The 13,177-nt window shown below is 43.5% G+C and overlaps 2 protein-coding genes across 9 annotated transcripts in view; both read left to right on the top strand.

Annotated features, from left to right (window-relative positions):
* Positions 1-4,815, top strand: part of TPMT (thiopurine S-methyltransferase) — a 26,580-nt gene extending 21,765 nt beyond the window's left edge. For 6 of the 8 annotated variants that reach the window (XM_007118003.3, XM_007118006.3, XM_055079409.1 and 3 more), the window contains 2 exons: positions 1,054-1,098; positions 1,529-2,344. In XM_007118003.3, coding sequence (XP_007118065.1) covers positions 1,054-1,098; positions 1,529-1,641 — 158 coding nt within the window. In that variant the 3' untranslated portion in view covers positions 1,642-2,344. Of the gene's footprint in view, positions 1-1,053; positions 1,099-1,528; positions 2,345-4,271 lie in introns of those variants that run through there. The other 2 variants (XM_055079407.1, XM_055079408.1) reach the window with 2 other exon arrangements.
* Positions 4,816-6,410: 1,595 nt separating this feature from the next.
* On the top strand, positions 6,411-11,211 carry NHLRC1 (NHL repeat containing E3 ubiquitin protein ligase 1). Its single transcript, XM_055079780.1, has one exon. It carries the CDS (start codon positions 6,479-6,481, stop codon positions 7,664-7,666), a length of 1,188 nt encoding a protein of 395 aa, XP_054935755.1. The 5' UTR covers positions 6,411-6,478; the 3' UTR covers positions 7,667-11,211.
* The last annotated feature ends 1,966 nt before the right edge of the window (positions 11,212-13,177 follow it).

Raw genomic sequence — 13,177 nt, forward strand, 5'->3', positions numbered from 1 at the left:
TTTTTGTTCTAGTTCTGTGGAAAATGCCAGTGGTAGTTTGATAGGGATTGCATTGAATCTGTAGATTGCTTTGGGTAGTAGAGTCATTTTCACAATGTTGATTCTTCCAATCCAAGAACATGGTATATCTCTCCATCTATTTGTATCATCTTTAATTTCTTTCATCAGTGTCTTATAGTTTTCTGCATACAGGTCTTTTGTCTCCTTAAGTAGGTTTGTTCCTAGCTATTTTATTCTTTTTGTTGCAAAGCCTGATCTTTAAGTCGCGGCTTTTCAGGAAGAAGTGAAAACGAAGTACATAGACTTTTAATTTGTAAAAATACCCTATTTGATTTTTAATTGAGCCTTTTAAAAAAAGTGCTTTGTTTTATAAATATCTGTGTTAGTATTTTTTTCTGTTTGAATAAGTCAGATCTTAAAAACTTATTAAAAGATGAGACCTAGTGTCCATAATTAAGTCTGGGACAATCAGATGGAAATAGAAAATAAGGGAAACAGATGTCAGCTCTGTGAATGTGATGTAAGTTCCCTTCCTGAACAGTAGGCCTAAGGAAGGGCCTGTAGGGAGAAGATAGAACAGGACTTGTCTGGGGTGGAGGCTAAGAATTCCCTTCTAGGAAGGGGAAGAAGCTGTTTCTTCTAAAGTAAATGGCCCACAGAAAAGTGGGCAGAGTTTGTAGAATGAGAGTAAGTGCAGGAGTGGTAGAAGATCTATACCCTGGAAGCAGGAAGCCCCAAGGGAATTTTTTCATGAACTCCACTCTGATTTTCCTGTTCCCAGGTTCCAAGGCTGACTTAGCCATCTCATGTAAGCTGGAGATGGGCATCTAACATTACCAGTCCCCTCAGTAAGCCAGTCTTTGGTATCAGATGTGCAAAAGAAGAAGCAGAAGAACCTGTCACCTCCTCACCTATTTGGATAATTGAATTATGTATGGAATGTGTATACCAAGTTCATTGGAAATTAGCTGAGAAGTGGGCCCTGAGAATTTATTTCTCTTTACAATTAGATCTATTAGAATTTATTCTTCACCATGTTTCTCTTTTACTTAGGTCCACCATTTTACGTTCCAGATGCTGAAATTAAAACATTGTTTGGTAAGTTACAGACATGTGCTGCAACTTTTGAAATAAAGTCAACAGTTAACTGTTTTGAGCTATTAGCAAACTGTTAATATCTACAAGTTTATAAAATTTAAAAGTCAGAAGCCATTTAATTGGAGACTATTATATCCAAAAAAGCAACCCATCTCTGTAATAGGACTTTTTAGCTAAATGGTATGCTTATGTTAAAGACATCTGAATTCTTCTAGAGAGATGGTATGTTTATTTTAGCTCTTAGGAGTTATAAGTGATAATAACAATTCAGAGTTCAGAAAATTTACCCTTAATATTTATTTCCCCGTGTCCATTAAAAAGAAAGAAAAGATATTCGGTACACACTCTTTTAAAAATCATCTGATATGTTTTTAGAACTGGTTGCATTCTTCATAAAGTTTTAACTTATCACACTTTCTTTTTGTTTCAGGTTCAGTGTGCGATATTCATTGTCTGGAGAAGGTTGATGCTTTTGAAGAACGACATAAAAGTTGGGGAATTGACTACATTATTGAAAAGTTATATCTATTTATAGAAAAGTAAATGAGATGTAAATAGATGCAAGTAATATCAACATGTTTTTGAGCAATTGAAAATTGTGCTAAGGCATGAAAATATAATAGATGACTTTTGGAAAAAAATTCTTCACAAATCACATCACAGATCTTTGCTCAAAAATGCTTATAACTTTTTAGGAAAAAAAACACGTACTTTGGAAAAGAGAGTGTGACTGGGGGAGAAAGATTATACCTGTGTGTCTTACTTACAGATTGAAAGAATATTTTACAATCAGCATGTATTACTTGTATAATTAAAGAATAAAAGAGAAATATAATGCATATAACTTAAATATAATAGAAACATTGGCATTCTTTATGAAATTTAGAACCATTGAGTAAATGTAACACTTTAATGGGGTCCAAGGTAAAAGATAGTGGTCTAAGACATTATATAAACATTAATTTTTACTATAAACCCTCATATTGTACTCAATCCTAGCACTCCTTTTCACGTTTTTTCTCCTTATATAATTTTATGTGTGACAGAATGAAGTAATAAACTTTTAAATTAATCAATCTATATGGAAAAAATATTTTTCCCAAACTGTAAAAAGAAATTATTTTTAAAAGTTGTTTTCTGTGTTTGGCAGTTTTTTGTTTCTCATAATTTAATCTTGTTTAAATGATAAAGTCTTACGAAGTGCAGTGTACTTAGGGCTGGATTCATGTCTGTTCATTAGGAAAGTTTAGATTCAAAACTTTTCAGTTTTTCATTAAAAATCACATTTTGATAAATCAGACATTTCTCTCTTACTGCACTACCTAATATTTAAATGATTTAGATTGTTTAGCTCATGTTAATAGGATGGTGTGTATTATAAAAATTATTTCATTGTGTGTTGATGAAAATTTCAGAAACTTTGAAATCTCCAGCTTCTCATTTTCAACCATATATCTCCAGTTCATTTTTCTGTGTGTGCTCAAAACCTTCGAGCCTGCACCACTTTCCCCTCCCCACAAAATCCCTCACCCCTGAAGCCAAGCACGTGGGGCACGAGTTATGAAATTAGATAGGTGGTCAGAGTGGGTGCTGGAAGACCAGGTGCCCTTGGGGGAGAGCAAAGCTGGAGACCAGAACCCAGGTTGGGTCCAAGGAACCACACAGGTGATGGAGATATGCCTGTTAAGGAGGTGCCCGGAGGCTGCCTGAAACTCAAAACTCACCAACCCAGGAGGGATTCAGGTTCATAATGGTAGCAAGCTTTTGCTCCTGTGAGCTCACAAGCCCATGCTAAAGCGCCTGCAGTCTGCTCCTTCTCTGTTCAAAGGTTGCACCTCTCCTCCCGGACTGAGATGCTTCTATTCTATGTGGCTTGCTCTCTTCCTTCCTCTCGTCATTGTCAGGTACAATCTGGAATGTAACTGTGTCATTGGCCTCGTTCTGGGATTCCTTCTCAACTGCATGTATGTGGCATGCCTTCCCACACTTGCAAAACCAGCAGTCCATGTGCCTAAGTACTAACTCCCTCCCCCAGACTCCTCAGCCTGTCGCCCTCCGCCCCCTCATCTCTGCTGTAACCACCCTGAGCTGGGTCTCCATTTCCCCCCCTCTGCCGCGTGGTCCTTTGCACAGGAGTCAGCCGCTGACCACAAGATCTATTCTTCAAATCCTTTGCCTCCACAGGCCTCAGGGCTTGTTCTAGGTGGAAGGAGGAAGAAATGGTCGTGCTATTCCAGGACCCTGTAAGTAAGAAGTATTGGAGGGAAGCACAGAGGAAATCCATGGAGACTTCGCCATGGAGGAGGGACGATTCTTCATAGGAAACTCAGAATGTTAGAGTTAAGACTCAGGGCATTGCTTCTTCTTCTTCTTCTTCTTTTTTTTTAATTTATTGTTGGCTGCGACGGGTCTTAGTTGCGGCACGCGGGATCTTCGTTGTGGTGCGTGGGCTTCTCTCTAGTTGTGGCGTGCGGGTTTTCTCTTCTCTAGCTGTGGTGCGCAGGCTCCAGGGCGCATGGGCTCTCCAGCTGAGGCGCACGAGCTCAGTAGTTGTGGCGCATGGGCTTAGTTGCCCAGTGGCATGTGGGATCTTAGTTACCTGACCAGGGATTGAACCCACGTCCCCTGCATTGGAAGGCAGATTCTTTACCACTGGGCCACCAGTGAAGTCCCCAGGGCATTTCTTTTATTAATCAGTGTGTGTATATATGCGACGAGGATTGCACTGTATAAGGTATTTGAGAAACCTTTCAACATTGACTCTAGAGATAAGCAAGTGCTATTTTCCTAACAATACTTCGGGAGGGTGTGGGTTGGGTTGACAGGAACGCTGGAACAGAATTTGTGTTTAACTCCATGGAGAGGCAGCAAACAGTGAAGAAAATGATTGCTAACGATGCCCAGCTAGAATGTGGGGATCCTCAGCTGTGAAAGACGCAAACCTACTTGTGTTTAGTTCCGAAGCTTTGTGTCACTGAGAAAGCTTTAACTCTGATCAAACGCCACAAAGTTACATTTCCATACTTTAAATTTACCAATTAGAGTCTTGACAGCAGATCGTCAGGGTGGATTGTCAGTGTATGTGCCACAATGTTTTCCAGAACCACTGTGCTAACTACCAAGTGGCAGAGCGATGACTGTGAACATTCTTAAATAAGTCTTATTTATTGCAGATTTGTCTGGTTTACCTCGCTAAACACCGCCAGCCTCTTGGTGCAGTACTACTGGTTGCCGCACGGGGACAGCACAGGATCAAGAAGAAGAGGGCAGGCTACTCACCAAGCAGAGCTCCTCTCTACTGAGAATCACACTCACTGGCAAGACGTCGCCGAGGGGTGGGTGGGGTAGAAGCTCCGTCACAGTCAGCAATGAGTTGGGGGTCTTTGGATTCGTTTTAAAACAATGTTGGAGCAGAGGCAAGTTAGAAGCACATCAAGCATCAATGAAATCCGTATGAAAAGCATCTTGAGAAGGTAATTAATCACAGACTTTGTCTAGATCTCTAACTGTTCCCCGCAGTAACCGCCAGCTGCATGTGGTTACTGAACTGAATTAGGATGTGCTGTGGGTTTGAAATACACACTGGACTTTACTTAGTACTAAAATAAAAACACAAAACAGAGTAAAATATCTCATTAAGAATTTTTACAGTGATTACATGTCATAAGGATATCATTTGCGATATTTTGGATTAAATAAAATATGCAATTAAATTCATTTTACTAGTTTCTTTTTCCTTTTAAAAATGTGGCTACTAGAAAATTTAATATTCTATACATGGCTCTCATTATATTTCTTTTAGTACTAATTCTAAAAATATTCCATTTTTAGATGGAATTTAGATTTCCTGAATGTTTTTCTTGACTTAAGGATTACTTCAGAAAGTAATTTCTATTTGGAATGAAAATGTATTGTAGTCTGAAATTATAGTATTAGTTGGTTACTGTGTCCCAATACACAGATAATCTTTGAATCTAACACTGCATAAGAAAATGTTCTTTCTTGTCTTACATTAAAGCTTCCTCCAGGGGATTTAATGGGATAAAAATCCCTTGTTTTCTCAGAAGTCTAGCAAATAAGAGGGTGAATGATCACAGTAATTATCTCTAAATGAGGAGAACTGATCTGATAAGTGGTTTTGCCAAAGACAATGTTCATGTGATCCATTGAGGGGAGACTCCTGAAACTGACTGCTTGTAGCACCACAGCGATTCCTGAGAGAGATTGTGCTATCTCCTGTTTGAGGATCTTTGAACATATTGTAGATTCTCTGTGTTTTCCATATTGATTGAGGTGGAAAGAATTTAACCTGCTGTCATGTGTGGGACTGTCATATCACAGTGGTTCTCAAACTTGGCTGCACATGATAAGCCCCTAGGGAGCTTTAAAAAAAAAAATCCCAGCTGCCCAGCCCACACCCTGGACAAATTAATCTTTGGAGGATGAGACCCAGGTATTTACCATGTGCAACCAAGTTTGAAAAGACTGGGATAGTTAAGAGTGTGGGCTGTGAAGTCAGACTGCCTGGCTTCTGATCCCAGCCTGGCCACTTCCTAGCCATGTGACCCTGGGTAAGAAACTTAACCTCTACAAACACTATGGTAGAAAATGGGTGATGAAAGTAACACACCTAGTAGGATTGTCATGTGGTTTAAATAAGATAACCTATGGAAACCACTTATAAGAGGGCAGGCATGGAGTAAGTTTATTATTACCTAACAGCTTTCTTCTTTCATATTAATTTCTCTGGAAGACATTCGCAGCCATAGTCGCCGCCTCTGACACAAATTCATCTAGTGGATTGCATATATTTTCCTATAACATTGCTTCATTCATACATAAATTCATTTTACAAGTAGTCATGAAGCATCTACTGTACTCCGAGAGTGATAGAAGACCCAAAAGAAGTACGTGCACCTGCCTCACCCCCTTGGATTTTAATTTCCCTTGTACATCTGTGTTTTCCCAGTCAGATCATAAGCACCGTGAGCTCTGAGACCAGGTTTCATGCGTGGCCAGCCCCAGGCCCCAGCACCCAGCTCTGCCGACGGGAAACTGCAGGGCACTCTGCTGGGTACCAGGGAGCAACCCGCTTGTCCTCAATATGTATGTTTCCTCAAGGGTAAATTGGAGATAATCCATCCATGACTGTTGTGAAGATTACAGGTCTGACCACGCGCTGTGGATACAGTTTGTCAATGTCCACTGTCAGACCCCCAGGATGCAGTGCCCACCAGGGGGCAGCAGGTCTCGGCCGAGCGGCCGGCCGCCGTCGACGTCAGGACCAGCGCCCCGCCCCGTGACCGTGACCCTGGGCGGCGCGGGGGCAGCGTACAGCTCCGCAGGCAGCCGGTGCGGCGGAAGCCCTTCAGGCCGCGCGATGGGTGCCGAGGCCTCCGGGAGCGGGCCGGCGCTGCGGGAGCTGGTGCGCGAGGCCGAGACCAGCCTGCTCGAGTGCAAGGTGTGCTTTGAGCGGTTCGGCCACCGCCAGCAGCGGCGCCCGCGCAACCTGCCCTGCGGCCACGTGGTCTGCCTGGCCTGCGTGGCCGCCCTGGCGCACCCCCGAACGCTGGCCCTCGAGTGCCCCTTCTGCCGGCGAGCCTGCAGGGGCTGCGACACCAGCGACTGCCTGCCGGTGCTGCACCTCCTGGAGCTCCTGGGCTCCGCGCTGCGCCCGGCCCCATCCGCCCCCCGCGCCGCCCCCTCCGCCCCCGGGGTCCTCACCTGCCACCACGCCTTCGGAGGCTGGGGGACCCTGGTCAACCCCACTGGGCTGGCGCTGTGTCCTAAGACGGGGCGGGTCGTGGTGGTGCACGACGGCAGGAGGCGTGTGAAGATCTTTGACGCCGGGGGAGGATGTGCCCATCAGTTTGGAGAGAAGGGGGACGCTGCTCAGGACATTAGGTATCCACTTGACGTCACCGTCACCAACGACTGCCATGTGGTTGTCACCGACGCCGGCGACCGCTCCATCAAAGTGTTTGACTTATTTGGCCAGATCAAGCTTGTCATCGGAGGCCAGTTCTCCTTGCCTTGGGGTGTGGAGACCACCCCTCAGAATGGGGTCATGGTAACTGATGCGGAGGCGGGGTCCCTGCACCTCCTGGAAGTCGACTTTCCAGAAGGGGTCCTCCGGAGAACTGAACGGTTGCAAACTCACCTGTCCCATCCCCGGGGGGTGGCGGTGTCCTGGCTCACCGGGCACATTGCGGTGCTAGAGCACCCCCTGGCTGTGGGGACCGGGGCCTGCAGCACCACGGTGAAGGTGTTCAGCGCAAGTATGCAGCTCATCGGCCAGGTGGATGCCTTTGGGCTGAGCCTCTTTTTCCCCTCCAAAATAACCGCCTCCGCTGTGACCTTTGATCACCAGGGGAACGTGATTGTTGCCGATACGTCTAGTCAGGCTGTCCTATGCTTAGGAAAACCTGAGGAGTTTCCAGTACTGAAGCCCATCATCACCCACGGTCTTTCCCATCCTGTGGCACTGACCTTCACCAAGGAAAATTCTCTTCTTGTGCTGGACAGTGCAGCCCATTCTGTAAAAGTCTATAAGTTTGACTGGGGGTGATGGTGGGAGTCTTGGGGCCTGGCATCAGAAGCCCTGGAGCTGCCACTGCTGAATTGTTGAACCCTTGATAAATTACTTAATCTCATCTGTTCAACAGATATAATTATAAGTGCCTGGTAGACTTACAAAGGTTGGGGCAATTATTAAAGAATAATAATTAAATCTATGATTTATGGATTATGTACTCCCTATGCTAAGAAATTTGCTAATATTAGCTCCTTTAATCCTTGCAATTACCCAATTTCTATTATGAATCCCATTTTAGAGATGAGAAAACTGAGACTCAGAGAGCTTAAGTGATTTACCCAAGGTCACACTTACTATGACAGTCACAAATGGAACTCAATTCTGACTCCAAAACCCCTTGCTCTTAAATAAGATAACATGTGGAAAAATATATGTGGGTGTATATTGTTGCTATGTGTACTCTATTTACAGGTAGCTATTTAGTTAGATGCACAGAGAAGGGAGACTTTATAGAGTTTAAGAGAAAAAGGATTTTGTGGTGGACATCAGTTTAGTTCAACTTGCAGTTCCTTTGGTGGCTCATTAGATGGAGTTACTGTGGATCCTGAGTTACTTCAATAAGAAAAACAATTGAAATTGCTTATTCAGAAGGTCAATGCGTCTCTTAGTACCTGTATCTCCTCCGCTGTAGGTACTCAGGAAATACTACTTGGTTGGTTGAGAAAGGCTTGTGTTGACGTAAGTTCTAAACTCCTGTGGAACGCTCTACCCCTGTTCTCTGTGTTAGAGGGCTGGATGATATTTCTGTTCATGTTCATAAAGAGATAAGTCACCACAGTCAGTTCATGGCAGAAATGATTTTGCCTGCCTTTTTATGATCAGTGGTAACCTGAAGCACTTTTGTGATGGGAGTTTTTCTCTGTCCAGTTTAAATCTGTCCCATGTGTTGCAAACACTGTGTACTCAATAAACCATTCCCTTGATCCTGAGTCAGCATTTAGCCACTGGTAACCAGTTAAATACTTCTTGAATTGAAGTACAGCCTTGACCAAGGTAATGCCTGCTTCAATGTTGCAGTTGATTAAGTGAATAGGTGGAAATTTCGGGTGAAGTGGCCAGTTCTTTGTAAGTTGTGTGTGTTTAGCTAGTGTAAGCATTTCAGAGTTGAGGGCTGTTGGAATAGTACCAAATAACGGACACCTCAGAAGCAGCAGAAAAAATTTTTTCTCAGGGAGAAAATATTGGTTCTGAAAGGTGAGAGTTTGTTTTAGGTAATAGCGGATGCTTTATCAACAATAGGCTTCTATTTTACAAAGCATTTTAATAGATAGAATGTACATTCTAGGAATAGCCCCAAAATTATGAATAAGATTATAGTTTGTCCTGAAAGAGTGAGCTTGGCTCCCGTGCCAGCCCACAGAAGCCCATTTTGCTTCAATGCCCCCATCATGCAGTGCTAATAAGATTTCAGGCACCCTGGACCGCTCACCATTTGTAAACGCATCCCACATAGGGATTCTGGGAACAGCCCCAAGCCCTCATGCTCACCCCACCCTTAGAAATCGCCCTTGGGTCGGTGACATCACAGGTATTCTGGGTTGCATAACAAGAAAAGTTGTCTCAGGTGGAGATACGGGTTCAGACTTGGTCATTTGTGAGTAGGGCAACTGTGGATTGACCTTAACGTTTTCCTCGGGAACAAAGACATTTTAATGGCCTCGGGGTCAGTTGAGCCAATCCAGGCACCTTCTCCTATTTGGAATTATCAGTGGCATCATATTTGCCTATAGAGCTGTGCGTGTGTCTTTTTCAGGCCACATGTGGTATATGCAGCACGTGTGGAGATATCACTTGTTACCATGTGGATTACCCAACCGGAAGAATGGGGCGTGAGTTCCTAAGATGACGTGGGAGCAAATCAGAGAGGTGATAACAAGTGACCTTGTTAACGGCTGCCTCTACTTGGCAGATGAACAGGCTCGGGAGTGGGTGGGCAGAGGAAGCAGCTCTGTCCAGGAATAGTGGAATGCAGGAGCAGGGTTTCCCTGGGGAGGACACAAAGCTCGCTGTTCTTGATCCCCAAGCATGCATGTGCTGAAGGAACAGATTCAGTAACCCGCAAGGCAGATGCTAGATTCACCTTCCGGGCTGTGTTCTTTAAAGCAAGCTGGTTAAAGGGCTCAAACCATGCCCCACTGAACTCCAGGTTATTAGAGGAATTGGAGAGTCTGAGGTAGGCAGGAGGAAGTAATCACAGCAGAAAGTAAACGGTTCCAAGGTGATGGAGGAGAGTTGGAATGACTCTCCAGAGACCGGAGACAAAAAAACTTAACCAGGGGTAAATGGCAAAGGAGAAGGAACAGACTTTTCCTGAATGTCCCCCTCAATCATGTGCCCTTAGGCCAGCACTACCCACCCTGCGCCACCTGGTGAATCCATAAAAGCAAGCAAAGGCACACTCAGCAGTGCTCACATCACCTTCCATCTGTTCTAGTTTTGCTTGATACCTGATCCTTGGATTGTCTCCTGTTTTTGACCTTGTTCTGCCCTCTGGACTTGCCACCTGGACTTGATTTTCTCAGTCTTTTTCCTTGGCATTCTCTAAGGACTTTGGTTCAGCGTCATAAATCTTCCCTTAGCAAGACACACTCCGTATGCCAGAACCCAAAGCATCACCATTTTGCCTGTGCCTCGTCTAGACCTTTCCTGGTAAGTGGAGTGCAGACCTCATTGAAAGTGAATTTTGTGCCTTTTGAGGAAGAAGCAGTATTCCATACACCTCAGAAAAGCGAGGAAGAACCACTGATGATAGCAATTTAATCATCCTACACCTGCCACAGAAAGAAGAAATGTAGACTGGTGGCTAATGCTCCACTAGTAGTGACCACTGTGGTGGCATGCCATGGTTAATAAGGAGATGAACTGTTTTCTTGAAGACTATGTAGAAAATATGATAAGGAGGCTGCCACGACTCACCACAGCTACCGTGCTGAACAATGATGGTGTCTGCTGTGCCCACGACCCCTTCTAAGGAAAACCTCCCCTCCCACAGGTCCTGCTGATGAGCCAGCCCTCGGCCACCATATTTCCTACTACCCGACCCCCTCCAGCAATAGCTGATTGGATTAGGGGTGCGCACCCAACTGAAGAACAGCCTGTCCATTAATGTCCCATCAAATATATTAATTAGACCAGGAAACTGACCTACAAATTGGCCTGGGATGAGCAGGTTTTTCCAAAAAGGGGCAAGGAGATCCAATTAGATTCTTTTTTTTGAGGCGGGGGTTGCCTGTTTCTTTTTTAATTGAAGTACAGTTGATTTACACTGTTGTGTTTCAAGTGTACAACAAAGTGATTCAGATATACATACATCCTTTTTTAGATTCTTTTCCCTTATAGGTTATTACAAAATATTGAGTATAGTTCCCTGTGCTATATAATCTATTTGCATTTTCAAACCACTGATGGATAAATCTGGATGGACTGAAATTGGTGATACAGGAGGCCAATTCCATTACATTTTGGAGTTAATTTCCACAAAATTGTACAGGCCCATATGGTGGACACTAAAATACAAATCTTTTTTTGGTTTTTTAAATAAATTTATTTATTTATTTATTTTTGGCTGCGTTTGGTCTTCGTTGCTGTGCATGGGCTTTCTCTAGTTGTGGTGAGCAGGGGCTACTCTTTGTTGAGGTACGCGGGCTTCTAATTGCAGTGGCTTCTATCATTGCGGAGCATGGGCTCTAGAACAGAGGCTCAGTAGTTGTAGCACACGGGCTTAGTTGCCCTGCAGTATGTGGGATCTTCCCGGACCAGGGCTCGAACCCGTGTGCCCTGCATTGGCAGGTGGATTCTTAACCACTGCGCCACCAGGGAAACCCTAAAATACAAATCTTAAAATTAGTAATTTTTTTCTCTGACAAATCAGTAAGAAATACTTTATATAAATTTGCTAGAAGCACTATTTGTACACGTCAAACACATGAGGATAGCCAAATGCATTCTGATCATGGATGAAATTTATCAGTTCATGGAGTTTGTTTTTCTTTTTTGGTAATGTCTTTAGATTTTAGCATTAAGGTTGTGCTGGCCTCATAAAGCGAGTTGGGAATTATTCCTTCCTCCTTTATTTCCTGAAAGAATTTGTGTGATACTGCTGTCATTTCTTTTTAAATGTTTGATAGAGTTCACCAGTGAAATCTAGTGGCCTAGGAGATTTCTTGGGGGTGTGTGTGTGTGTGTGTGTGTGTGTCCAGAGTTTACAGTTGTTTTCTGTAGAAAGACGGGCCAGTTGGAGTTTACTCAGCCATACTGGAACAGGAAGTTTATCGATTAAAAAATAACTTTTAAATTTCTTTGATTTTTTTTGGCAAGCATTTATTCATTGAATATTTCCTGTGTGCTCATTTTGTGTTGAGCAAGGTGTGAAGCAGTGAGGATATGAAGGTTTCTAAGCACGGATGGTCTGGAATGGAGATGGACAAGCTAATCAGAAGAACACGGCGCAGAAGTGTAAGTGCTCTGGAAAGCACATGCTCAAGGCCCTAGGAAAAGTAAGAGAGCACCCAAGATGGCCAGAACAGAGCCAGCATATTGGAAGAGATGATGTCACCCTAGAATTCCAGACTGATTAATGTCATAAATACTGGTCACTTCATCCAAAACAAACTAAAGTTGTATTTAAGCCTGTGTTGATTCTTCATGGTCCTGACATCATGGTCTACTTTTCTGTAGATGTAGCCAGTCAGGATTCTGGGACCATATAAAGAAGACAAAATGACAGCTATGTTTCTGAGCATCTGGGGGTACTTTTTGATATTGTTACACTTAGCTAAACACCACAGTAGTAAATTTAGTAATATCTGCCTGGGTCAAAAGTGCCCCATTTGAACAAAGCCTATTTATTATTACAATAAAATCCATCCCACAGTGAAACATTTTATAATCCTCTCCCACGTTTAGTCCTTTCCCATCACACTGGCAGCCACAGATTTTATGGGAGGAGGAGTCAAATGGACATAACAAATACTTCACTAATTCAGAGATTCTTGTCTTTGGAGGTATCCTCCTGTCTCCTGTGCTCTTGACATCTCTCGATGCTCAGCACCTGCTTGTTGTTAAATCAGGACCCTGCCAGACATCTTGGCATGAGGGTATTACTCGAGTTCTCCCGTCCTCCAGCTTCAGCAACTCAGAGGGCATCGCTCCCATGCACTAACCACAGGATCAGATAGAGGCAAAATATTCAAGGCAAAGACTTTGCAAGTTTTCACCTGGAGCTATTTTTAATGAATCGGAAACCATCTGTTAAAAGAGATCAGAAACAGTGACTAATTTCAGAGAACAATGTTGGAAAAATAGGGAGCCTTAGAATAGTTTTGGCTCCAGGCACCCAGCACTTGGTCAGGATATCCAGAAAAGCTTCTCCAATTCTGATGGAAACCACCCTAAATAATGTATTGATTTGATGGGATATTTCACAGTTGAGTTCAGAAATATTTTTTTTCTGCCAGGGCCTGTGTTAAATTGTCTATAAGATCC

Source organism: Physeter macrocephalus, chromosome 18 (assembly GCF_002837175.3).
Source record: "Physeter macrocephalus isolate SW-GA chromosome 18, ASM283717v5, whole genome shotgun sequence".
NCBI lineage: Eukaryota > Metazoa > Chordata > Mammalia > Artiodactyla > Physeteridae > Physeter > Physeter macrocephalus.